The sequence below is a fragment of the Lytechinus pictus genome, chromosome 18 (assembly GCF_037042905.1).
Source record: "Lytechinus pictus isolate F3 Inbred chromosome 18, Lp3.0, whole genome shotgun sequence".
Taxonomy (NCBI): domain Eukaryota; kingdom Metazoa; phylum Echinodermata; class Echinoidea; order Temnopleuroida; family Toxopneustidae; genus Lytechinus; species Lytechinus pictus.
In genome coordinates this window covers 10,830,004-10,855,790 of record NC_087262.1, presented here as the reverse complement: position 1 = coordinate 10,855,790, position 25,787 = coordinate 10,830,004, and the positions used below count along the sequence as shown (strand labels likewise).

The following is a 25,787-nucleotide window of genomic DNA, read 5'->3' as shown; positions in this document are numbered from 1 at the left end:
GCATTTTGCCGATGTCGATGTCATGATCGTTCGGAAGTTTCATTCATTCAATTAAAAATTTGTTCATCAAAAGTTTGCAGAACTTTTAAAAAGGGCTCTGCAGCCTACCTCGAAGATGATTAATTGCTTAGGGTCTCGCTTCAAATTGGAACGCGAGATCCTCTGTAGATCAGCAACTGGGGAAAACCCGCAAACAAATTTCCGAATTCCTTTAAAAAAAACATGAAAACATTCCGTTCATTGAAATCAGACACAAAAGATGACAAATCTAAAATGGCATCTACCGCCAATATGACGTCATGGCTGGAATTGAACCAATCAGAGAACGGCATACAGCAGCTGCTCTAATTAGTATGTCGAAAATGCAAATTTTGGTGTGGCATGTTCTCTCTTCCCCGTAACTCCTTGACGAACATCCCGGAGGAAGTCGCGCCGATAACATGGACTCATCTAACTATTCCACAAACGGTACAGATTATTCACATCATACAGAATCACAAGGACAATCTATGGATCAGTCAGAAGATTCTAGGGGAGGTAGGAAAGCAGGGGAAAGAATTTATGCATCAAAAGAGCAAGATGATGACAAGTAAGTTCGCCGATTCTCGTGCATGCCACGGGCTTAGCGTGGAGCATGCCCATCTTGTGTCACATGACGAAGCGAGCTCGGCTCAGCGTGTTTTGTATGACTATGATGAGTATGAAGCCTTCTGACAAAGGATTGCTTGTAGAAAATGGATGATATCCTCTTTGAAGTAGTATTTAATATGATGGTGAATTAATGTGTGTTCTAGCTTAGCCATGATTGTTGTCATATTACACTGAAACCGTAATGAAGAACCCTTTGATCATTTTCAACTATTTTGGTTCAAAGAATGTGTCCAAATGTTGGGCTTGTAACCGTTGGCTTTCAACGGGAATGTACATGCCTGAATGGACCACGTGCAAGACAATGACACTGCATAACAGATGGACGGGCGAGCGAGCGCGTCATGTCTCGCAGTGATGACATAAAGCCAGTGTCACTATCAGTTGTTGGATCTTCACATGCACAAAGCAAAGCCCAGGTTCAGCTCACGACATCGTTCATTCATCTGGATGCTACTTAATTGTGATTTTTGTGATGTTGTGGTCAGTGATCTTTGACTTAAACTAAAGTTCACATATATTTTCATTTGAATTTAGATGTGGACATTCCAGTCACTTCTCAAGAAAAGTTACGACTAATACGAGTTAGACTAGAGACTAGAGTGATATTTTTATTTTCATTTGCATTTTTAACTTTTAATTCTTAACCTTTTAAACTTTTTGTTTTGGGACTGTACGTAGACAGAGATTAACTTAAGTGACATGTACATGCTTTGGTCAAAATTCATGAATGTAAATAAATTTCCAATGAATCTTCTACAATTTAAAAAAATTATAGGGTCTATCAAGTTTTGTGTAATCACTTTTAAACATCCAATGAAATTTAGCACACACATTGGTACTATTGATGTACATCTAAATATGTGCTAACCCAGAGAGCTCCGGCCCGTGAAGCGGGCCAGAGCCCAGAAGCTCACCGTGTATTTACCCATACTCACGGGACTAGGGTAGATTGTGGTCAAAATATCTAGCAAAATAAATTGTGAAAACAGAAATTATGCACTTACCACGATTATATGGATGAGGGTCTATCGTGTGGCAGCATCCTGACATCGAGGCAAAGACTGGAACCTAAAAAAACCGAAAAGTTCTCTCCTACCCCAGTCTCGATCGGCCATTTTGTTATGATGAATTTTGAAAGAATTAGGAGAGGTATCGCGACAGAACTTTTCGTTTTTTTGAGGTTCCAGTTTGTGCCTCGATGTCAGGATACTGCCACACGATAGACCTTCATCCATGTAATCGTGGTAAGTGCATAATTTCTGTTTTCACAATTTATTTTGCTAGATATTTTGACCACAAGTGAGTATGGGTAAATACACGGTGAGCTTCTGGGCTCCGGCCGGAGCTCTCTGGGTTAAAGATGTGCAAGACATATTTTTGTGTATGTCAGAAATCAGGTTGCCATGGTAATGAGTCTGGTAAAATTGGGTAAAATCTTGCAGTTTCAAATTACTTCATCAATTTTCAACCAACCTTCATGAAATTTGGCTCACACATTATTTACGATATACATGTATGCGAGACATTGTGTGTGATGGAAATCGTGTTTCCATGGTAACATATGTGCCCCAATTAGGTAAAGGCCATGCGTTTTTAGTTGGGCCCATTTCCGTCACAACTCAAATATTCCGTTTCATACAATTGCTTTTTTTTATTGTTTGACATCCTATACCCATAAAAGTATATTCATTCTGAAAAGAAATTGTCTGAGGAATTCACAATATGCATGAATGCACAATGAAAACTTCTCATACATGTAACTGTTTTAGCTTAAACTTAGTGTGAACAAAAACAACTAACATGTTATAGATAAATCCATTTATCTTACACCTGGCAAAAATACTTCAATTATGTTATTTTATAGTGTTATACAGTGTATTTCAAATATATTCTCTTGCTCGACATTCTGCAGGACATGGTCTCTTGGTACTGGGTTGAATGTCAAATTGTCAATGCCAATACTAAACACATTCTAAGGGTACAATTGCCTCTGTTTAGTGTAATCTTTGTACCAGTGTCGTTCTCAAGTAGTTTTTTGATAATTGGGAAAAATATTCTCTGAAAACTTTTGTGCCAGCCAAATGTGTGTCATCTGCTGATTCATCTATGCAGTTTGATGTAACATTAAGAAAAAAGAGTAAATAGCATCTGATGAGGGCGTTATTGCTACAAACAAGTTTTCAGCAATCGAAATTGCATAAAAGGTGTACTGGCTATCTTTTATGTTACCAGAATAATCTGAAGATTCGGACACATCAAAGTCATAACTGTCAGTCTACATTGTACATGTACACTGTCAAAATTTAAACCATGACGTCATAATTAAGCCCCCATATCACACTTATTCCGAATCAAGCAGAATTGTCAGGAATGAAAGGACTATTGTTCGACCACCAGTTGGTCATTTAAATCTACTTCGAACACCGTTCGAAAATACCCCTCGAATGTTTTGAACATGACCAAACCCTTCGGGACGGCCAAAAAAAAAAAATACCGGTAACAAGAATATTTCGATTGCACACAGAATGCAGTCAGAATATTTAGAACGCGCCTAGAATGTCCAAGAATGTAGCACGATTTATCTATCTGACTCCATTGCGGTTCATTTTGACTAGTGTATGATGATTCACCTGGTCAATTTACTGAATTTCAACTCCAGTTTGGTGAATTCATAATCATAAGTTCCAAAAATTTCTAGATCTATTGAATATTTTTTTCGTTCCAGCTTCTGCTCGATTCCTGCTGATTCCAAATAAGTGTGATGGGGGCTTTAACAATAGATTGATTAGTTTGTGCTTTTCCTTTAGAAACTTTTGCAGCTTCTAATTTTTATTGGAGGTGTAACTAAGGTGTAACCCACAACTACATTTTATCTCTCCTTATTTTCTTTACATCAGACAGCCACAATTTCAATCGTGTTAATTTCATGATCTACATCAATTAATTATACTAATTAGCTTAATTAGGTATCTTTTAAACTTAAAAGTTCAAATTTGACCCAAGCCAGTGAGCCCCAAAACTATTACATATTTTGGTACTGTGACGTTACATATTTAGTTTCTTAATGAAATTAAAATTTATGCTCCCCTCGTCATTCTCCCTTCGTCTACCACCATGCAAAAATGCCCAATTGAAAATACATAATTGCTAATTACTGGTAAATGAAGTAATCTCAGGTATTTATTTTTCTTTAAAGTAATCGGTATAAAGATTCCCTTTAATGTGATACCAAATATACCCATGTATTTCAAGTTTTATACCATTAATCATTTATGTGCTTGTCGCGCAAATGTAACGATAACACTTATTTGTGGGCCCAAGCTGTGTGGGCTGAACATAAACGCATGGCCATGGCCTTAAAATCTTTCAGTTCGATCTACTTGATTAGTTTTCAACCAATTCTCATGAAATTTGGCTCACACCTTGGTCTTGAGGCAAAGATGTGCAATGACATATTTTTGCATGTGTCGGATATGGTAACAATATATGTATATGTAAAAAATAACCGTAAGTAACGGACTATAAACCGCACCCGTGGATTAACCGCACCCCCAACTTAAAAAAAAAAAAAAAAAAAAAAAATCCTCACATTATATTTGAGGTACGAAGAAACAAAAACTAAGTTAAAGATTTCAAAGTATCCAAAGAGATTACCGGTATGCGGAAATCTGCTGTTCTTGATCAATTCATCTACAAATGTTTGCAAGAAAGAAAGGTCCCGACAATATTGGCCACTTACACACTCACTCACCTCACAGTCACAGTGTACACACACACACAGCACTCCCGTTCTTGTACATTGCAAACTACGATACGGTACCAGTACATCTTATCAAATAATGATCTGTGTCTTTCCCGCCGTAGGAGGAAGAAACATTCACATTTCTTGCATCACAAACTCACAATCACTCTCAGAATTTGTCTAGCATTCGATGTCTTAGCATGAATTTTGGATACGGGATTACAGGAATGTTCAAGAGACAAAGAAATTTGCATTTTTTACAGTTGTTTTGACGGCTTCGTGCCGTCTCTCTCGTTGCGTGGTGTACATGGTATCTTATAAAAAGCAAACGGGAAAGAAAAAATAAGCTGGCGCGAAACGGGACTTTGGAGGGGATCGACGGTTAAAATGAATAAGGACAGCTTAAAGGAGAATGAAACCCTTGAAACCAGCTGAATCCATATCAAACGAAAAATCAAAGGAACACAATGTTGAAAGTTTGAGGAAGATTGAATGAATAATAAGAAAGTTATGAGCATTTGAATGTCGAGATCACTAATGCCATGTAGATCCTCCCATTGGCAATGCGACCAAGATCTGTGATGTCACACACGTACAACTCTCTCATTACTTTAATACTTATTTCACTTATATTCTCACTTTTATCATGGAGGTAAAAAGAATGGAGTGACAACGATATGCAAATAGCTTCCAATTTCTAAAGAAGTACAAAAGAAATACACAGGTGCAATGTAGCCTTTGGTGGCGACCTGTGATGCCGCCAGTTTCATGGAAAAACTGAAAAATGATTTGTGGCGAAAAGAGATAACTGGGATATTTCCATTTTTATTTGAGCACAAACATAGATGTTGAACACATGACGAAATATATATCAAAGGCGTATTGTGTCCTGATATTGGGCGAAATATTGAATAACAGTTTCAAAATGTGATAAAACCGAAGAATTTGACATTTTTTTAAATCAACATTTTACGAAATCCCACACACTTCCACACTATCAAAATGTTATGATTAGTTTGTTGGAATGTATAAATTTGTGATTCTATGTGTCAGAACTGCGGCCAAATGCGGCCAGTCGAGTAATTTCAAATCATATTTCAAGAAATATTGCAACATTTATTTTGGCTGTCCCCGGTAAAAGTGAGCAATGTGTCTGCTCATATTATCCAACCAGAAGCAGCGTAAAGTAATTATCATTACAAAAGCATGTTTCCTTTTGTAATTCGCCTGTAAGTCTGTAGTTAGGCAGGATTCTTGTGTCTACAATCTGCAAGAAATATGCAATGAAACACATATTTTATCATTGCGGCATCAAAGTGGCTATAAAGGGAAAGTGCTGGATGGCTCTCCATGTTTTTAAACTCCTTGCTTTTATAGAGTCTATCACAAGGTGAGGTGTTCTCTTTATGAGAGGACAAGTACAGAGGTTTCACAACATTATATCATTGATGAATCGTTTGTCATATGATTGGAATAAGCAAAAAGAGATGTTTTGGGGTATATTTTCAGTGTCCAATAGGGGAGAGTTGTTCATCTGTGACATCATAGATCTTGTTTGCATTGCCAATGGGAGGCAGGGACTCGATTTTAAGGCGCGCGAGAGCGATCGCGCGCTACATGCGCGCCTTAATCCATTTTTGGTAGCGCGATTAATAGCGCGCCTCGCGATAGCTGACCTGCGCGAAAATTCCTAAAGTCGCCCTCGAAATCACCCAAAATCATGCTTTCGGGAACGACATAAAATCTGAATGTCGCCCCCAAAATTATTGCCGAGTGATAACAACTCAACGGCCCACTAGTGCCATATGCTCGAGCTCCGCTTACCATTTAAAAACCATCCAAAATCCACACTCAAAATCACGAATAAGCCTTAAAAGTAGCGAGTAGCGCAGTTTCAAATTCCGAAGTTGCGTTATTTTTTCTGTACCACGTATTTCCATACACATGGTATACCAGGTATGGAAAAAAAAAATCAACGCAACGGTCGGGAAAGAGTTGCATGTATAGGGGTCCATTATGAATACCACCGTGTGCCATTTCAAATGCACATGTTTCCCCTACAGATATCACAATTCTGTGATAAAATAATTCGAATTACACAGAAAATAAATCCCAGAGTCTAGTAACCTAGCATTGGTGAGTTGTCATTCGGCTTTGCTTTTCAAAACGGCTTATTAACTTCCAAAATAAGTTATCTAATTTATCAATTATAACTAAAAAATCATTTGTTTTCTTTTTCTAGGGGATGAGGTATTATATCAGACAATAAATCATCAAACAAAGCTCCATCTTTTTTACAAGGACGGCGGCAGGCTCACGCATTGGCGCTTTTACTAGCTAGCCAGTTGGAGCTCTGTCTCTCTGCCAGAGCTCTGGGGGACAATTCGCTCAGTAAAGGCCTCAATGATGGTGATTTTCTGTTTCAGACAGAGTTTACATTTCAGGAATATTATTCAAAACTGCCAATAAAGTTTGATGATTTCTTCATTGTCATGTATATTGAAGTTCTTAATGAATACATTCTCACCAAATTTAGACTCCCCCATAGAGAAATTAAATTTTCATGGAGATCTGCGTTTTCAAAGAACTTCAGGAAAAGTTAGGGTTTGTGGGCCTTTATTACATGTACATGGCTGACTAGGGTATTGTACTGGAATAAATGGAGTAGAAATTAGATATTGAATTCATTTATATCCAAGTCCAACTCACAGTCACACACACACTCACAAACCCACACACACCCACCCATCCACACACACCCACATCCAAGATTCTAAACATGATAAATAACTTTTAAAATCATACAATATTAAACAAAAAGTAATAATTCCTTAATAAGTGAACAGGTATTCCTCAAAATACAAAAAAGTAGCATTTAAAAAGAGCCCCCGAAATTTGACAAAAAAATTAAAATGGAGCCCCCGAAAAAAAAAAAAATTGTCAGTGACTTAACTTTTAGCCAAAGTCAAAACCTAACTAAAACAGGTTTTACAACACACAATCTAATTACAATACATTGTAAAACAATTATAAATACTTCCTTTGGTTGTTGATTGTAATTTTATAGTACATACATTTCCTCCATCCATTTTGTTAATTGGGCAAAAAGCTCCCCTTGTATGTTGAAGAAGAGCTTTTTGAAGTGCTCCTCTACCGCTCTCCTTAAAAGTTCTAGGAGAGCTTTTTATTGCTCCCCTTATAATTTTAAAACCGAGTCCCTGGGGAGGATCTCCATAGCATTAGTGATCTCGACATTCAAATGCTCATAACTCTTCTATTGCTAGTCCTATTTTACTCAAACTTTTGTTGATCTTATTCTTTGATTTTTCTGCTTTCACAAAAGCTAACTTGCTCCAAGAGTTTCATTCTCCTTTAAGTCGCACTATAACCACAATACAACGCAAGCTAGCGGTACCCAAGCTAGCTCAGCTTACTCAACTCTCGCGCTAGCTCGCTCAGCTGTGACAAAAGATTACCGAGTATGCTTGGCTTCTCTTTGAACTTAGCCAGGGAACTTCGCTGCTTTGAACCGAGAATAAAGTCGAAATTAGTGTCATGAAGGTGGGTGCGTTTGTTATAATCGCTTCTCATTACCCGCGGCTCATACCCCTCTAAACGACATTGCCCTGGGCGGCTACGCCCGGTCACTCGATGTGTTGTGAACTGGCAGACGTCTTACATGTTCGGGAGGGGTTACGGCGGCCTTGCTCAGACCCGTCACCGTGGATAAACCGCACCCCCGACTTTTGCTTTTATCCCGCCGAGAAAAAGGTGCGGTTAATAGACCGTTACTTTCGGTAGGCAAATCTTGTAGTTCAGACTACTTCATCAGTATTTTTAACCAATTCTCATAGTTTGCTCACAAATACAATGTAGGTCTTGGGGTAAAGATGGGCAAGACACATTTTTTTCATGTGTTGGAAACTTGCAATGATAATGGTGTAGGATGGGGGTATTAATCGCATTCAATGATACCGGTAGTTCTAGTTTTATAAGGCAAAGTTGCAGACTTGCAGTGTAAATAGGGGGAAAATGTATCCAAGGCCAATGAAGGAGTGTGGCACTGGATTAATTTAAGCCCAGGACTTGTCGGCCCTGCTTGTCGGTGGAAAATTTATTGTGAACTTGAAGTTGAAGGTAATCAAAAGGGATGCCATGACAAATGCGACAGTACAAATTCTGAGGATTGATAATGTATTGATTATTGACCCGTAATATGTAACTTAGACAAATCTATGTGAATAAAAATTGTGATACCTACACTGTACTCCTGCCATTGTACATGTGACACATGTTCAATACTGGAAAACTTATGATTATGTTCATAACTTATAAGTAATAAGAGCCAAGAATTAAATTTTGTGAATATAAAATCAGAGGAAATATTTATGTGTAGTGCTGGATGATTTTTTGATATAATTGAAATAATGTGATATTGAAAAAAAAGTCAGTAATGGTTTTATGATTATGTTGATCTTGGTAACAAGATGTGACCAAAATGTCGATTTTGAAAAAAATAAGTTTGTAAACTTGACTCTGAATCTTATGTACATGTATTTTTGTTATTTTTGGACTTTTAGGAAGCTGTTTGTTGGAGGCATTGCCTGGGAAACGACACCAGGTAAGTTTTGGATACATTTACATGTACTTCATTCATTGTGATATTAGAATTGTAACCGTTTAAAGGACAAGTCCACCCCAACAAAAAGTTGATTTGAATAAAAAGAGAAAAATTAAACAAGCATAACATTGAAATTTTCATCAAAATAGGATGTAAAATAAGAAAATTATGACATTTTAAAGTTTCGCTGAATTTCACACAACAGTTATATGCACATCCTAGTCGGTATGCAAATGAGGAGACTGATGATGTCATCCAATCACTATTTCTTTTGTATTTTATTATATGAGATATGGAATATTCTAATTTTCTCCTCATTGTCAAGTGAAACGACAATTAATTCCTCCCTGAACATGTGGAATTGGTCAAATTGGTCCTTATTGTCATATCTGTAAAAAATGAAATATTGTATAATTTAAACAATATAAAACAAAAGAAATAGTGAGTGAGGGACATCATCGGCTGTCTCTTGTATGTCACTGACTTGTGCATATCACCGTTTTGTGAAAAATAGCGAAACTTTAAATTGTCATAACTTTCCTATTTTACATCCGATTTTGATAAAAAGTTATGCTAGTTTGATTTTTCTCTATTTATTCAAATCATCATTTTTCTGGGGTGGACTTGACCTTTAATAATGTGAAGTTTAGGGCCTATACTGGACTAGTGTGCGTACATTGTACATTTGCGTGTAGAATTAGCAACAAGATGCCACCCTGTCCCACCTGAGGGAAAAGCTTGACTCTTCTTTTCTGAAGTGATACTGCTCATGTGTAAATTATCTTTTTATTGAAAATTATTTTTTTATAGACTTTTAGGGGCTGTTTCGGGGACTTAATTCAGTCTGCCCCCACCTGCAAATGAATCTTTATTTCATGCCAACACTTGAAAAAAAAATATGTATAAAAGCTTGAATTAAATATCAAATCATTTTGTCAACGTCTTCTTTAGCATGTTTTAGGCATACATGTAAAGCACCATATTTTGTGATTAATAAAAGTCAATTATATATGATATCCCAGAGCTGCCAACCATTACGTTTTTGCCGTAATCATTACGTTTTTTCATTCAAATTACGGCATTATGGTTTTTCTTTTCAAATTACGTTTTTTGACAATTTTGATAATGTGTGTACATAATTGTATGTATGTGGAGTGAGTGTTGAGCCCGAGATGAGCCTGGTACTTGCGCGTGCGTAGTCGCCCGCCGGCCGGTTTTCCAACGCACTTTAATAATTTGATAGCGTGCACGTACATATACGTTAGTTGAATATGCGAGCGGCATGCATGGTACGAATCGCGATGTATAGCGACTGGTAAATACGTCTGTAAGGATGATGACGTCATCCAAGATGGCAACTTACGATAACAAACGAAAGGATCGAGGATGATTATGTTTTGATCATCATTTGAAAGGAAATAACAGTAACTGCGGTCTAAGGTACGATATTTCTGAATTTTATATATTTTATCTTAAATTTGCATGTAATTTCTTTCCTATAAAGTGATGTTTTATGTACAAAAAAACGATCCGAAAATCAGATTTCCGCCGAATGTTAGATCTAACGTTACTGCTAATACGTTGTCTTTACGCACGGGCCAACACTCTTCAGGTGAGTGGAGCCAACGTTTGTTCTTGCAGCGCAGAGCGAGGAGTACGATGAATTGGGTAGGGTAATTCCCCAAATGTAGTAAGAGAAGAGTCCATTTGTAATGGAGGGGGATTTGGAGGTTTGAGGGAAATTATTATTCCATTTGCAAAATTTTACAAAAATACTAATCATATATATTAAAGATTGAATCATCAAAAGATATTTTTCATATACTTTAAAATTAATTGTAGTGAAAAAGAAATGAAATTTTGAGGCTATTTTCTTGAATTGATTAATATCAATTCCCTTCGGATAACGGTACTGTCTGGTTAATTTTCATCAACTCGTATCAAACAAATTCGATGAATTCGGCTTTGAAAAGACCTGGAAAGCTCTTCATTGTCCCCTGAAGTATTAATTCTGGGTGATATTCAACATTTATTGATAGTTTCACATGATTTATACTAGAGAGATGTCCTACTGCCTTTGGAATTCATTAAAAAAGTCGGCACTTTAGCATTCAGTTTAGCAGGAATGGGAAGATTTCTTCCCCGGTTCTGGCGGCCTAGATGTCTGCTCGATAGTGCTGTCACTGCTGGGGATGATTGAGTGTGCGTGCAGTGTGATTGATGCTGAGCTGTGCACATCTTGAAGTGATTTACGATGGGACTTTTGTGGAATGATTTCAACTTCTTATCTATAGATCTATTTGAATTTTAGATTAGATTGATTTATGAATAATTTTTCTATATTTGTGGAATGTTACATGTACACTTCCATTTTATGACACTTTAATTTTAAAGGGTACTGTTTGGCAAAAACAATGTTACTTGGGCAGAGAAGTCTGAATTGATGTCAACTTTTTTTTTTATTTCTCTTTAATAGTCTACAATTTGGTAGTTTTGTCAGGAAACTCAACATAAAACAATGAATTATTTTAGAAGTGGAAAGGAAGCCCCAGAAAAATGGAGCCCTAAAAATGTTCACTAGAACTGATTTTGGTGCCCCTGAAAGAATTTTTTCTCGACAGATCTTCACTTTGATAAGTGCCGGAGTAGGTTGCACTACAAAATGAAAGGCCTACTTGTCATTTTTAGAAAAATTTGCCTAGGTGCCCATTTGACTAGAATAAAAGTGGCCTTCATGCCCTTTAGAATGGCCTTGATACCCCTTGAAATTTTGGGGCATCCAAGGCCACTTTGCCGGTTGCCCCAAGCTGAAAGTGCCTATTTAAAAATGGCCTTGCCCCTCTCAATTCTTAATTCAAGCCCTGCTACTGACTTAAATAAAGTTGGTAGATTATATCAAACGGCCCAAGACTAAGGGTCCAATTTGTAACACTCCGTTACTTAGCCCAGACTAGGCCTAGAGATTAACTTTTTTTTAATTGTTCACTGCATACATACTTTTTGCATTGGATCTTTGTCGCATGTGGTTTTAAGGTTCGTTATAACACATTCCTTTTTTGTTGTTGGAAATTCCTTTTTTTGGCCATAATGATTCCTTTTTTTGCTTGCACAAGGTTGGCAGCTCTGATATCCTCCTTGAAATTGATTCTACAATTCAATTGGCATGATCCCTGTATTTCTGCATGCTGTGTGCCTTGGAGAGACTTCAAGCAGAATGAGAAAGGGGGGGGGGTTGATAGTAGTACTGTGCTAGTGAAAAAAAAACTTGAATAATTTTGTTTTCAAATTTCTAGTTTTCTTTTTCCTTTTTTTCTTTTTTTACAAATGATTGTTTGTTTGTAATCTTTCAGATAAACTTCAAGCATATTTTTCAGCATTTGGAAAGGTAGTGGACTGTGATATCAAAAAAGACCAGGCCACAAAGAAACCCAGAGGCTTTGCCTTCGTTCTCTTTGAGAATGCATCATCGGTTGAAAAGGTAAGTTCAAGTTTGAACAGGGCCGTTCTTTACAAAGGAATGTGATTGAGCAAATCTTCCAATCAATTAAAACTGGAAAGCCAGCAGTGACATCATTCTTTCTCTATGATTTGAACTTCAGAAAAATGACGACAAATAGATTTATGTGGTCCCAAAAGATTCAACTTACATGTTGGCAGAGTTTTTTTTTTAGTCTACGTAACCTTGTTGTTTTCCCTTTTGAGTTTATGATGTGCACACATGCAGGAATAGCATGTTTAACGCAAAATACATCAGGGTGTTAATAGTCTTCACTGCTCGACACAGATAAAATGAAATGAAAATATTTACAGAGATTAATAGGTGAAATTGAAATTGAAGAATATACTTTAATAATTTGAGAAAGTTCATGTAAATTCTTGAATCTGCCTAACATTAACAACAAATAGATATCAATCAGAGAGTCTAAAAATCAAAATAAGGATCTTTCCCCAAAGGAAGTTCTTTTGGAATGTGTCATTAATTCCATAAAGTAAAGGCATGAATTTAAATTTTAAACACATTTAACAGTATCCGCATTGTTCAACTTTCCAAATTGAGTTGTCTTGAAATCGTGTAAAAAAAAAAAGAAGAAAATTCCAACTCCAACCCGTCGTGCTAGTAACATGTACATACCCCCGCCAAACGAGGTTTGAAGGGGTAATCTGTGTATGGGCGGGCCGTTGCAAATCTTACGTTTTGAACAACTTCCTCAATTTTTAACCAATTTTCATGAAATTTGGAACACACATTTTTGCATGTGTTGGGAATTAATATTGTGTTGCCATGGTGTATATTATGACAGAAATATATGAGGCGCCGAATGTACCAATATTATATAGAACAATTATTTGTTATATAATCATTATTTATTAAATAATAACTATTATTTATATATAATTTACATTTTATTTGTAAATAACTACTATTATATAAAATATCATTTCTAATTATTTATATATAATTCCAAGTAATACTTCATTATTTGTAAATAATAATAGTTCGACATTCCATTATTTATAAATAATGATTATTTGTTTTTCATTATTTATAAATAATGATTATTTGTTCTTCATTATTTATAAATAATGATTATTTGTTTTTCATTATTTACAAATAATGATTATTTGTTTTTCATTATTTATAAATAATGATTATTTGTTTTTCATCAATGTCCCATTAATCATTATTTATAAACAATTTTTACAGTTTGCCATTATATACAAATAATCATTATTTATATACAAATAACCATTATTTATTAAATAATGGAAAACTCGCTATAACATGCAAATGTGGGACCGCCCATGATATGAATATTCATGATGCGATTTCCTTTTTCGTGATTTTTCTTCACAAATTTTTGTCCATTTCCTCTTCATAATGACATTTCTTGAAGCAATTTTCTAGGGATATGGTCTGATTGTAATATTCTTCATTTTCTATATAACTTCGTCTTCGTAGAAATATCAAAAAGTGTAATTTTATACGATTTTTCCTACAGTTCACAATCCCCATAGGCGCGCGTGTACGGTAGGGACAACCGGTGAATCGACGGAGTGCTCTTCATCGAAATACTACGTTGGTTGGTCCCCGGAAGTGGCGGGCGGAATTTAGCCCGAATCCTCGATGGAAGTCGATCAAGTGCATATGAGCTGAGAGAGTGAAATATCAGTGTACTTGTACAGGCCCTTCTACTTTTTATAAATATTTCTTGTTGCTTTTTTTGTTAAGTTAATTTTTCCTGGTGTAGAGATAAGTTTCAGTTCTAATAATGCACTTCAAATACATTTTGGAGTGTCTGTTTGAGGCGTTTGGGGCGATTTCACCCTGGCCACAAAATGCTCGCAACGACAATACGGGGGCATGATGACCCCTAAATTTTTAAAAACTTATTTTTCTATTGAAAAATATCACAAAATTCACCAAAAGTGTGCACGAAAGCCTTCGTATTTCACTTTTAAAACTCCAAAAAGTGCCCAAATGACAAGCTTGGTCGCTTCGCTGTGTCGCTTTCAACTTGAGAACGTTTACGCGTCTGCTTCCCCCCCCCCCCCCCCCCTCCTCCGAAAGAAATTCTGTATACGGCCATGCTCTAAAGAGCCTGGCACATTGATTTATGTATACTTTCATTTTCATTATTTTTATCTCATTATCAAAATGGCCTTACGCAGAATTTTTTCCAGGGGGGCCGGGGCCGGAGCATGACGCGCGTAAACTTTCTCAAAAAAATCTTGAAAGCGAGACAGCCACGGGACCAAGCCCAAATGACAAGCTTGGTCGCTTCGCTGTCTCGCTTTCAACTTGAGAACGTTTACGCGCGTCTGCCCCCACCCCCCGAAAGAAATTCTGTGAACGGCCATGCTCAAAAGAGCATATGGCACATTGATTTATATGTACTTTTCATTTTCATTATTTTTATCACATTATCATCATGGCCTTACACAGAATTTTTACCGGGGGGGGGGGGGAGCAGCTGGGACGCGCGTAAAGTTTCTCAAAAAAATCTTGAAAGCGAGACAGCGACGCGACCAAGCTCAAATGACAAGCTTGGTCGCTTCGCTTTTTCAAGATTTTTATGAGAAAGTTTACGCGCGTCCTGCTCCCCCCACCCCCCTCCCCCCCCCCCCGGAAAAAATTCTGCGTAAGGCCATGATGATAATGAGATAAAAATAATGAAAATGAAGTATACATAAATCAATGTGCCAGGCTCTTTAGAGCATGGCCGTATACATAATTTCTTTCGGAGGAGGGGGGGGGGGAAGCAGACGCCTAAACGTTCTCAAGTTGAAAGCGACACAGCGAAGCGACCAAGCTTGTCATTTGGGCACTTTTTGGAGTTTTAAAAGTGAAATACGAAGGCTTTCGTGCACACTTTTGGTGAATTTTGTGATAATTTTCAATAGAAAAATAAGTTTTTAAAAATTTAGGGGTCATCATGCCCCCGTATTGTCGTTGCGAGCATTTTGGGGCCAGGGTGAAATCGCCCCAAACGCCTCAAACAGACACTCCAAAATGTATTTGAAGTGCATTATTAGAACTGAAACTTATCTCTACACCAGGAAAAATTAACTTAACAAAAAAAGCAACAAGAAATATTTATAAAAAGTAGAAGGGCCTGTACAAGTACACTGATATTTCACTCTCTCAGCTCATATGCACTTGATCGACTTCCATCGAGGATTCGGGCTAAATTCCGCCCGCCACTTCCGGGGACCAACCAACGTAGTATTTCGATGAAGAGCACTCCGTCGATTCACCGGTTGTCCCTACCGTACACACGCGCCTATGGGGATTGTGAACTGTAGGAAAAATCGTATAAAATTACACTTTTTGATATTTCTACGAAGACGAAGTTATATAGAAAATGAAGAATATTACAATCAGACCATATCCCTAGAAAATTGCTTCAAGAAATGTCATTATGAAGAGGAAATGGACAAAAATTTGTGAAGAAAAATCACGAAAAAGGAAATCGCATCATGAATATTCATATCATGGGCGGTCCCACATTTGCATGTTATAGCGAGTTTTCCATTATTTAATAAATAATGGCATTATTTAATAAATAATGGCATTATTTAATAAATAATGGTTATTTGTATATAAATAATGATTATTTGTATATAATGGCAAACTGTAAAAATTGTTTATAAATAATGATTAATGGGATATTGAAACAAAATTATTATTTATAAATAATGAAGTAGATATTTCATTATTTAACAAATAATCTTTATTTATAAATAATGGAAAACTCGAACATTAAATAATGATTATTTATAAATAATGAAGTAGACGTTTTCATTATTTAACAAATAATCATTATTTATAAATAATGGAAAACTCAACAAATTATTTATAAATAATGAAAAACAAATAATCATTATTTATAAATAATGAAAAACAAATAATCATTATTTGTAAATAATGAAAAACAAATAATCATTATTTATAAATAATGAAAAACCAATTATCATTATTTATAAATAATGAAAAACAAATAATCATTATTTATAAATAATGAAAAACAAATAATCATTATTTGTAAATAATGAAAAACAAATAATCATTATTTATAAATAATGAAAAACAAATAATCATTATTTATAAATAATGAAAAACAAATAATCATTATTTGTAAATAATGAAAAACAAATAATCATTATTTATAAATAATGAAGAACAAATAATCATTATTTATAAATAATGAAAAACAAATAATCATTATTTATAAATAATGGAATGTCGAACTATTATTATTTACAAATAATGAAGTATTACTTGGAATTATATAAAAATAATTAGAAATGATATTTTATATAATAGTAGTTATTTACAAATAAAATGTAAATTATATATAAATAATAGTTATTATTTAATAAATAATGATTATATAACAAATAATTGTTCTATATAATATTGGTACATGCGGCGCCTCATAGAAATAAAGTAAAAATGCGCTATAAAATCTACGTTCTTATTATAAACATTCATCTTGGGTAAGGCATGCAGGATTAATTTTCCAAGTGTGTTTGAAGCTGCGTTGCCATAGTAACAGCATAGTGCGGGGTATTAATCATCATCGGGGATATTTCTATAAAATAGAAATTGAAGATATATAATATTTATATTTTGGTTCTTAGATATGTAAAATAAAAGTGCTTTAGTTAACAATGATTTTTGTGATTGTGCTACTAGGACTATATTCGCTAAATCATCCTTGTCCTTGTTTGATTTATGCACAGGTCCTGCAAACACAAGAGCACAGACTCGACAACAAGAACATCGATCCCAAGCCTGCCAAAGCCATCAAGAAACCAGAAAAGAAGAAGAAGATCTTCGTTGGAGGAATCGGCACAGACTTAAAAGATGAACAACTCTTGGAATATTTCAGCAAATTTGGAAATGTGAATGAATTCTTCATTTATAAATTACATTGGAACATGCATATGCAGCTGAACCTGTCAAGGCCACCTAAGGGATATTGAAGAAGTGTCCATTGGAAAGTGGAGACAGGTGGTCTTAACCCTAAATAGACTGGGCCATTTCAACTCCTAAGAAGCCGGGGGGGGGGGGGGGGGGGGGTCTCGTATGATCTCGGCCCATGGGATAATTATATAACTATTAGATCAAATTCTGCAAAAAAAACTCATTGCTAATTGACTATGCTAATTTATGCATGAAATAAAAAATTTGCTCTAATTAAATAATGCTCGTAAAATGCTGATTTTTGGATCACTTTTTAGGAATCTGATCAAATGTGCTTTAAAAAAATTCAACATCACATTTATTTTCATATGTATTTTATTGTTTTCTAAATTTCTTGTATTTCTCTGTTTTTTCGATTTTTTTTTTTTTTTTTTTAAATGGAAATTGTCGGGAACTCTATTTTGTCCATAAACAAGGTGAAATTAATTAAAGTAATTAAAGGAAAAATAATGATACATTTATGAATTTTGGCTAAGACCACTATTTGCATTGGATTTGTACACAAATTCATGTTTTTGAGGTCTGCATGCAAATGTTGCGTAATTTGAAACCGTTTACCCGAGGTTGCAATGTTGGTCTCAAAATTGTGAAGACTTGAAAATAAAAAGTCAGCGAGCGACGCAGTCTATTGCAAAAAAATGTCAAAGGGGGGCTGAATCAGTCCCCCCAGTCATATTAGGGTTAACAGAAAGGTCCTATAACAAATATTTCTTTCAAATGGGGGATAATTTCAGTGGCCATTAAAGAGAGGTTTTCATTGCTGACAGATGGATGCTAAGACAGGTTCAACGGTAGTCAACCCCCCCCCCCCCCCCCCGACCAAATGTTGAGGAAAACTAGTTGTGCTATAGTCTCAAGATCATAGAGGGGGAAAGTTTTTATAGCCTCCCGCCGAGAGATAAATCTAAGCCTAACTATCAACCCGGACCGGTTTGGCCTGAGGGAAATCACCCCCCCCCCCCCACTCGTCGGTCTCAGAGTTCCAGCCTGGCCTGGCTCCTGACATTAACTTTTGCTCTGCTCAAATATGTGTATCAGTATGAAATCTACAATTCAATGTGTAATTGACAAATTTTCTTTCACCCAATAGGTGGTAGAATCGGAGTTCCCAGAAGACAAGTCGGGGAAGAGACTAGGTTTTGCATTTTTCACATATGAAACGTCAGACGAAGCACAGGATGCACAGAAGAGTAGGTTTCACACCATAGGAACTAAGGTGAGACAACACACGGAGCTTTGTTTTAGGGACCATATTCTGGGCCCCGTCTTACAAAGAGTTACGATTGATCCAATCGACCACAACTATGGAAAGCCAGCAATGTCAACATCTAAAATACGTGTTTGTTCAAAACATTTTCTAGATATGGTGTATATCAGTGAAAATTAATTTTTTTTTTCGGGGGCTCCATTTTAAATTTTTGGTCAAATTTCGGGGGCTCCATTTCTACCTTTCGGGGGCTACTTTTTGCATTCGGGGGCTCTTTTTGAATGCTACTTTTTTGTATTTTGAGGAATACCTGTTCACTTATTAATGAATTATTACTTTTTGTTTAATATTGTATGATTTTTTAAGTTATTTTTTTCATGCTTAGAATCTTTGGTGTGTGTGTGGGTGTGACTGTGGGTTGGACTTGGATATAAATGAATTCAATATCTAATTTCTACTCCGTCTATTCCAGTACAATACCCTGTACTCGGCAATGTAAATGTAATACAGGCCCACATACCCTAACTTTTCAAAAAATCTAGGTTTGAAATTGAATTTCATATGTATTGTTTTATGAATTTTTGAATGTATTTCTGACGTTTAAATTTTCTTTGTTTTTTTCGCCACATTTAAAGCAGAATCTTTTTGAAGTATAATTATGCTAAAATCAATTAATTTCAGCTGATGAAAGTAAAAATAATATATTTATGAATAAGGTGAGAAAATTCAATTTACATTGACTTTGTACACAAAATCACTTTTTGGAGCAAATTTGGGTCTGACATGTACTTATGTAATGTGGCATAATTTTTTAACCGCATCCCGGGCATTGTGAATTTGGTCTCAAAAGATGCCCAAGACAAGCGGAATGGTCATGGAAAATAACAAGGGGGTTGATTCAACCCCCCCCCCCCCGGCCTCTTTAGGGTTAAAAGTCTTATTTTTATTACTCTGTTTTCCTTGGCTTTGATGATGAAGAAAACTATATTATTGTATCTAGGAAGTTGTGAATGAATGTCTAATGAGTTGATAGATTGAACCTGTACTGTTAATAAGTGTTAGAGACTTAGAGATGTGTGTCTCAAGTGGCTATCCATAGTTTAAATACAACTTTTGTACCAGAACTTAAATGAAACGTTGAGTTCAGAATGCCGGCCAGGGTCTTTTTGAATCATGAAAGAAAAATCAACTGGGGCCCCATTTCATCAAGATTTACAACTATGATAACTTGGCTATTATTGTAAATACCATGGAAATCCTGATTGTGATTAGCTGCCAACAAGCTTTTTTGCCATGGTAGTTGCCATTGCCATAAAATGAAAATCGATATCCTATTTTTCAAAATGAAATATGAATAGAAACACTCTAAAAATTCTCTTATGCCCAGTTGATATTGGGCCTGGCAGCCACTGTGCAGCGCCAGATCGACGTATCTCTATCCCTAAATCGTTGAATGCCAAACAGGGTGGCAGCTCCTCCCCTCTTTTTTTAACGTCTTTTGGACTGACACAGCTGAGGCTTGAACTCCCGACTTCCCAGCCATCACACCATTTAATGACAAGTTGCAGAAGTTTGTAGATCTTATTAAAGCGGGGCCCCAGATCTTACAGATGCAACACAGACAATTTGGTAAATTGCAACTTGGTCTACACCTGCTTCGTCTAAGTTCTCTTTAGTTGGTCTAATTCCAATTTATCTACAACCAGTTAGACCATGTGGTCTAATTGCCATTTTGCAAATTTTTTGCCAAAGAGACTTTTCTCATGTGAGCGGATGGAAGGCAAGCGCTCCCACGGTCAGAAGAAGCACTTTAAAGAAACCCTAGGCTAAAAGCTTCCCGAAGTTCTGTGGCATCAGCCCTGAGAGCTGGGGGGGGGGGGGAATTAGCTGAGAACTAACCCTGCCTGATGCACCATGGTTAGGGCTGGTGTGTCAGGCTACGAGTCGAGATACGTGGACAAGGAGGAACAAAAATGCTAGCTTCGAAAAGACGAGCAATCGCTGTCAGTGTCCTGCCCCGCTGCTGCTTTTGCTTGTCCACACTGCGCTTTTTCGGGCGAAGATTGGCCCATTCAGGCATCTTCGAACCAATAATAATTTGTGAAGTTGTGCTACTCTTCACATTGCACGCCAAGAGATATTTAAAGCAAGTATCTTTTTTCACCACTCAGATTTTTTTTACTCTTTCGTGTTTCAGAAAGTTGAAGTAAGCGAAGCAGTATCAAAGGAAGAGAGGCAACAAATGAAGATGAGAGCAGGCATGGGCGGCATGCGACCGGGAAGAGGAAGAGGAGGTGAGTATCTCATCTTAGGGGGGTCCCGTTTCATAAAGACCCTCTCTTATCGTTCCGTGCAAGCTTTGGGGGGTGACTGCCCGCAACTCACCGCAAGTTTTGAGCATGTTGATTGTTCGAAACTTTTCAGACTTGCACTTGCTCCTGCCTTTCCTGTGGGCAACAGCGTGCGAGATACTGTCATTGCATGCCACGTGTGGGTAGCAAAGAAAGTCACACATCAGGCTTGCATGGAAGGATATAACAGGGCCTTTATAACCCTATCTAGGCCGGGGTATTTTGGGAGTTCATATGGCCGGGGGGCGAAATTATTTTTCCCACCGAGTTCTGGACCAACATATGAATATTCATGACTTGCGTCTTCGGATTAAGAGTACGCATGCGCGTGGACTTTGCCTCGACCAGTGCCCGTCGTAAGCATTCACGTTCAGTTGCTCAGAATGAATTAGCATCGTCAAATTACCGGTACCCATACATAGTTACATAGGCCTTACAGGCTTAGATCTATATATCCAATTCTTAAACACTTATCAAACCAAGGAGGTATCACCTCTAGAGGTGATATCTCCTTGATCAAACTAGCTGCCATTAATGGCAAGACATGTGCTAGGCTAGGGCTCGCTTAGGCTAGCGCATTAACTTTTTGAGAGGGCCTTGGCCTTGGGGACTTTGAGCCTTGGAATTTCAAGGCATTTTCAAGGCCTTTTCAAGGCATTTTGTATTTTGTATTTTCATTTGTTTTAAATAAGTAATTATAAATGTTTCAATTGTTTTTTTTTTTTATTTAATGACACTAATGGTCAATACTACCAGTCACCAGTAACATTAGCAGCAGCAGTATAGTAAGTGTACTAGCAGTGTCACCATTATCAAGAGTTTTCAAACAAAGAATATATCAGTTATGAAAAATAGCATTATGTATTGGTAATGTGTTGTAATCATGACTAATGATGATAATGACCGTAAATAATAATGATCATGATCAAGATAATAGTGCTTTGATGACAAGAATAAATTTGACATCTGACTGCAATATTGACAACAATTTTCATACTTTAAATATAGCTAACTCTAAAGAACGATAACAAGGTTGATATCTATTCCATTAGGATTTTCCTTGTATTATTTTCTTTGGCCAACAAGAATGTTTTAAGTCTTAATGATATTCTGAAAAGATTTGGTAAACTTGAACACAGTCTTCAATTTGTCATATCCAAATGGGTTATGTCAATGGCATGATGAACCAGAAACTTTGAGGGGCCAAGCATGGCATATAAAGCAAAATTTCTGTCAAAAAAAAGAAGAAAGCGATTGAAACGAGCGAGTGAACAAATTTTTTCCCCCTCTTTCTGTAGGAACGCTAATTTTGCGATAGATTGTTTAAAAAATAATATCACATTTACTCCATCTTTTACTTTCCCTCCCCCCCCCCCTTGTCTAAGTTTATTCTTGGTGGTGGAACTTCTTCTCTCTCTATCTCTTTTCTAAATTGTATATTTGTTTTGGATCAGATTGACAAAACAAAGGGGGAAAAATATTTACTTCTTTTTTAATCATAATTTATATCGTTCAATAGTGAATTTCATGTCTCTACAGTTTCAAGGAAATAAACAACGTATTTGTTTTGTGTCAATATAGTTTCAAGAAATAATAATTAATAAAAAAATAATAATTGAATAATCAATAATTATTGATATTATCAATAAGTATTAATAATTAAGGGTTGATTAACTGTTTAAAGAAATAATTAAGATTTACCCTCTCCCAACTAAGGATATGGGGTGCGCCCTGTTTATTTTATGTCCTTTTGAATATAACTTTATTTTGTTAGTATTCTTTATTCTGTTTTTTTTTAAGGTGAAATAAGTGTAGAAGATACAAGAAATGAGAATTGAAATTTAAAGGTGGTTGTAAGCAAAAAAAAAATATGAAAACTGACAAGAATCGTAAAAATGACTCATTTTCAGTTTAAGCATTTGAAAATTTTAGCTTGCGCTTTGTGCTCTCTTGCACCCCCCCAAAAAAAATCCCTGTAGGATTTTTTTTTTCCAAATGAAATATGCCCTTTTTAAAAAAGAAATATACCTTCTTTAATAATAAAACATAATACATTTTAGGTTCGAAAATCACAGATTTTGAATCGTGCTTGCATCAATTATTGTTTAGTAGCCTACTAATCCTGCTCATGGTTACAAAAATGTATAGAATGTTGCTTTATGGTTGGAATATCACAATTTTTTGAGCTCGCGCTTTGCGCTCGCATTATTTTTATTGGTGAGTTATGTATCCTATTTAAAATGCAGTAATTAAAGGGGAATCCAGCCTTGGCCATTAAATGTTGTGTTGGGAAGGAGAAAAATAAATTAAACAGAATGGTGAAAGTTTGAAAGAAATCGGACAAGCAATAAGAAAGTTATAGCTGCTTTAAAAATTGAGATCACTAATACTATGTAGATTTCAAATTGGCAACTGGATAAGTAAATTATGACAAGGGGCAAGGACAACTTTCCCATAGGCCATGTACTTTATTATCAGGGATTAGTGGTTTTCTCCTAAGTACCCATTCCCCTGGGGCAGTAATCTAAATATAACACAGGTAGTATATTGTTTTATGTCCTCATGAAAGAAAAATATTAATTTGAAATAAAACTTTTGGGAAAAATCACATTTTAGCCATAATATGTATTGGAGTACATGGAAGAGTAGTCCTTGCCTTACATCACTATGACATCCCATATGCGGCCAATTTGAAGTCTCCATGGGTATAGTGATTACCAATATTTACAACTTTTAAAAATTCATAACTTTCTTGTTGTTTGTCCAATATTGTTCAAACTTTCACCTATCAACTTGTCTGATTTTTCTTTTCCTTATAAAAACGAATTTTTATTTGGGTTGGATTCCCCTTTAACTGCTTCCTTTACTGGTCAGTATATAAAAAAAATAGCGAGCGTACAGTTATTTTTTAGTTATAGATACACATCTTTTTCATGATTACAAAACCAGCTCAGAATATTTAATTTCCATGTCTTATTACACGACATGTCAAGAAGTTTGAGCTGGTGGTTCGCGCTGGCAACATTGCGCAAGGATGCCCTTTTAACAATGATTAGCCCCATAATTGACCATAAATCAAGTTTTACAACTTCAGAATTGATTTTTTTTTCAAAACCGTTTGCTCGCTATGGCTATGCTTTGTCGCTGAGAAGTAAAACCTAAATCAAAATATCTATCTTATAATTAAAAATCACTTTAGAAAGCCTTTGCTCAACTTAATTTCTACAAACACACAATTACTTCACGCAGTTCATAATCTCATTTTAAAAATACATGAATCTGTTTGCACAAAAACTCATGTTGATAAATGAGTGCCTTTTGGCGTTGACCCCCCCCCCCCCCAATAATAATTTTATGCTGCCCCTGTCCCAGGGAGTGGAGAAAAACAACCGTTGAGAATGCCAGGATCAGATGACCGTGGTAATAATAATTATTGCAATGTAAATCGCCTAAAAAAATTATGGATTATGTGTACACAGGTAACTATATCATTATTTTAATATGTCTCTATCATGAAATTATTTTTGTTTTAAATGTACAAAGGTTAAATTTTTTCTCGCTCAGTCCCCTCGCTCACATACATTTTACCATGTGTGATGTCTGCCGCCTAAGTATTGTTAGTTCATTGTTCTGGATATCGTAAGTTTGAAATGCCTTGGCCTCTAGGTTTTCAGGCCTTGGCCTTGGGTTTCCATGCCTTGGCCTTAGCCTTGGCCTTTGGTATTGAAGCCTTGGCCTTGGAGGTTTGAGCCTTGACTACAACACTGAATAGCCGACTAATGCCATGGTTAACTTCGAACTGGTTAATTCCTAACTTTACGTTTAATTAGGGTTAGACAAATGTTAGCTTATTTGCCATGGTTTGTCTAGTCCGTATACAAAACCAGTCCTAAATCTAAAAAAAATTATCTTAGTTCGAGTCTAGTCTCTAGATCTAGACTCTGATCTACGCTGTATCAGCATGGAACCACTAGTGTACCAAGGGGGGGGGGGGCAGACTGCCCCTCTGACGAGTCACAACTGATTTAGGGGACGTGCCCCCCCCCCCCCTTTGAGAAGCCAAATTAATAATTTGTAGTGTAAAAATGCAATGAAAAAGACGTATGTCCCCTCTTTTGAACGTGAAGATCTTTTTTTTTTTTTTTTTTTTTTTTTTTTTGGGGGGGGGGCTTGTCACATTTTTCGTGGATGAAATATCCTCCAAAAATTTGTCCCCCTTTTGGAAAATCTTAGGTACGCCAGTGCATCAGTGGCGTAGCTAGGGGGGGGGGGCACGTGCCCCCCCCTGAAAAAGCAAGGACCCCCCCCCAGGAAAAAAATCCTAGCTATACGCCACTGCAGTGCATGGAACGTATTCTAACGTCAGGCACAAACTAACGTCAGTGATCTTGATCCCTGTCTTCACCCCAAATTAAGGATTTCTTAGCTGAAAAAAATTTGACAAGCAAAAAAAAAAAAGATCTTCACGTTCAAAAGAGGGGACATAAGCGCATTTTGACATTACAAATTAATTTGGTTTCTCAAAGGGGAGGGGGGCACGTCCCCTGGATCAGTTGTAAATCGTCAGGGGGCAGTCTGCCCCCCCCCCCCCTTTGGTACACTAGTTGTTCCGTGCTGATACAGCGTAAATCAGAGTCTAGATCTAGAGACTAGTGTAGATCTAGAGACTAGACTAGAACTAAGATATTTTTTTTAGATCTAGGACTGGTTCTGTATACGGACTAGAC

The 25,787-nt window shown here is 36.3% G+C and overlaps 1 protein-coding gene across 6 annotated transcripts in view; it reads left to right on the top strand.

Moving 5' to 3' along the window:
• The first annotated feature begins 320 nt into the window (after window positions 1-320).
• LOC129282206 (heterogeneous nuclear ribonucleoprotein A3 homolog 2-like) overlaps window positions 321-25,787 on the top strand; it is a 39,483-nt gene continuing 14,016 nt past the window's right edge. For 2 of the 6 annotated variants that reach the window (XM_064113266.1, XM_064113265.1), the window contains exons 1-6: window positions 651-1,131; window positions 8,974-9,014; window positions 12,365-12,492; window positions 17,259-17,420; window positions 18,593-18,718; window positions 20,907-21,003. In XM_064113266.1, the coding sequence (XP_063969336.1) occupies window positions 1,124-1,131; window positions 8,974-9,014; window positions 12,365-12,492; window positions 17,259-17,420; window positions 18,593-18,718; window positions 20,907-21,003 (562 nt within the window). In that variant the 5' untranslated portion in view covers window positions 651-1,123. Of the gene's footprint in view, window positions 1,132-8,973; window positions 9,015-12,364; window positions 12,493-17,258; window positions 17,421-18,592; window positions 18,719-20,906; window positions 21,004-25,787 lie in introns of all 6 variants that reach the window. The other 4 variants (XM_054918129.2, XM_054918131.2, XM_054918132.2 and 1 more) reach the window with 4 other exon arrangements.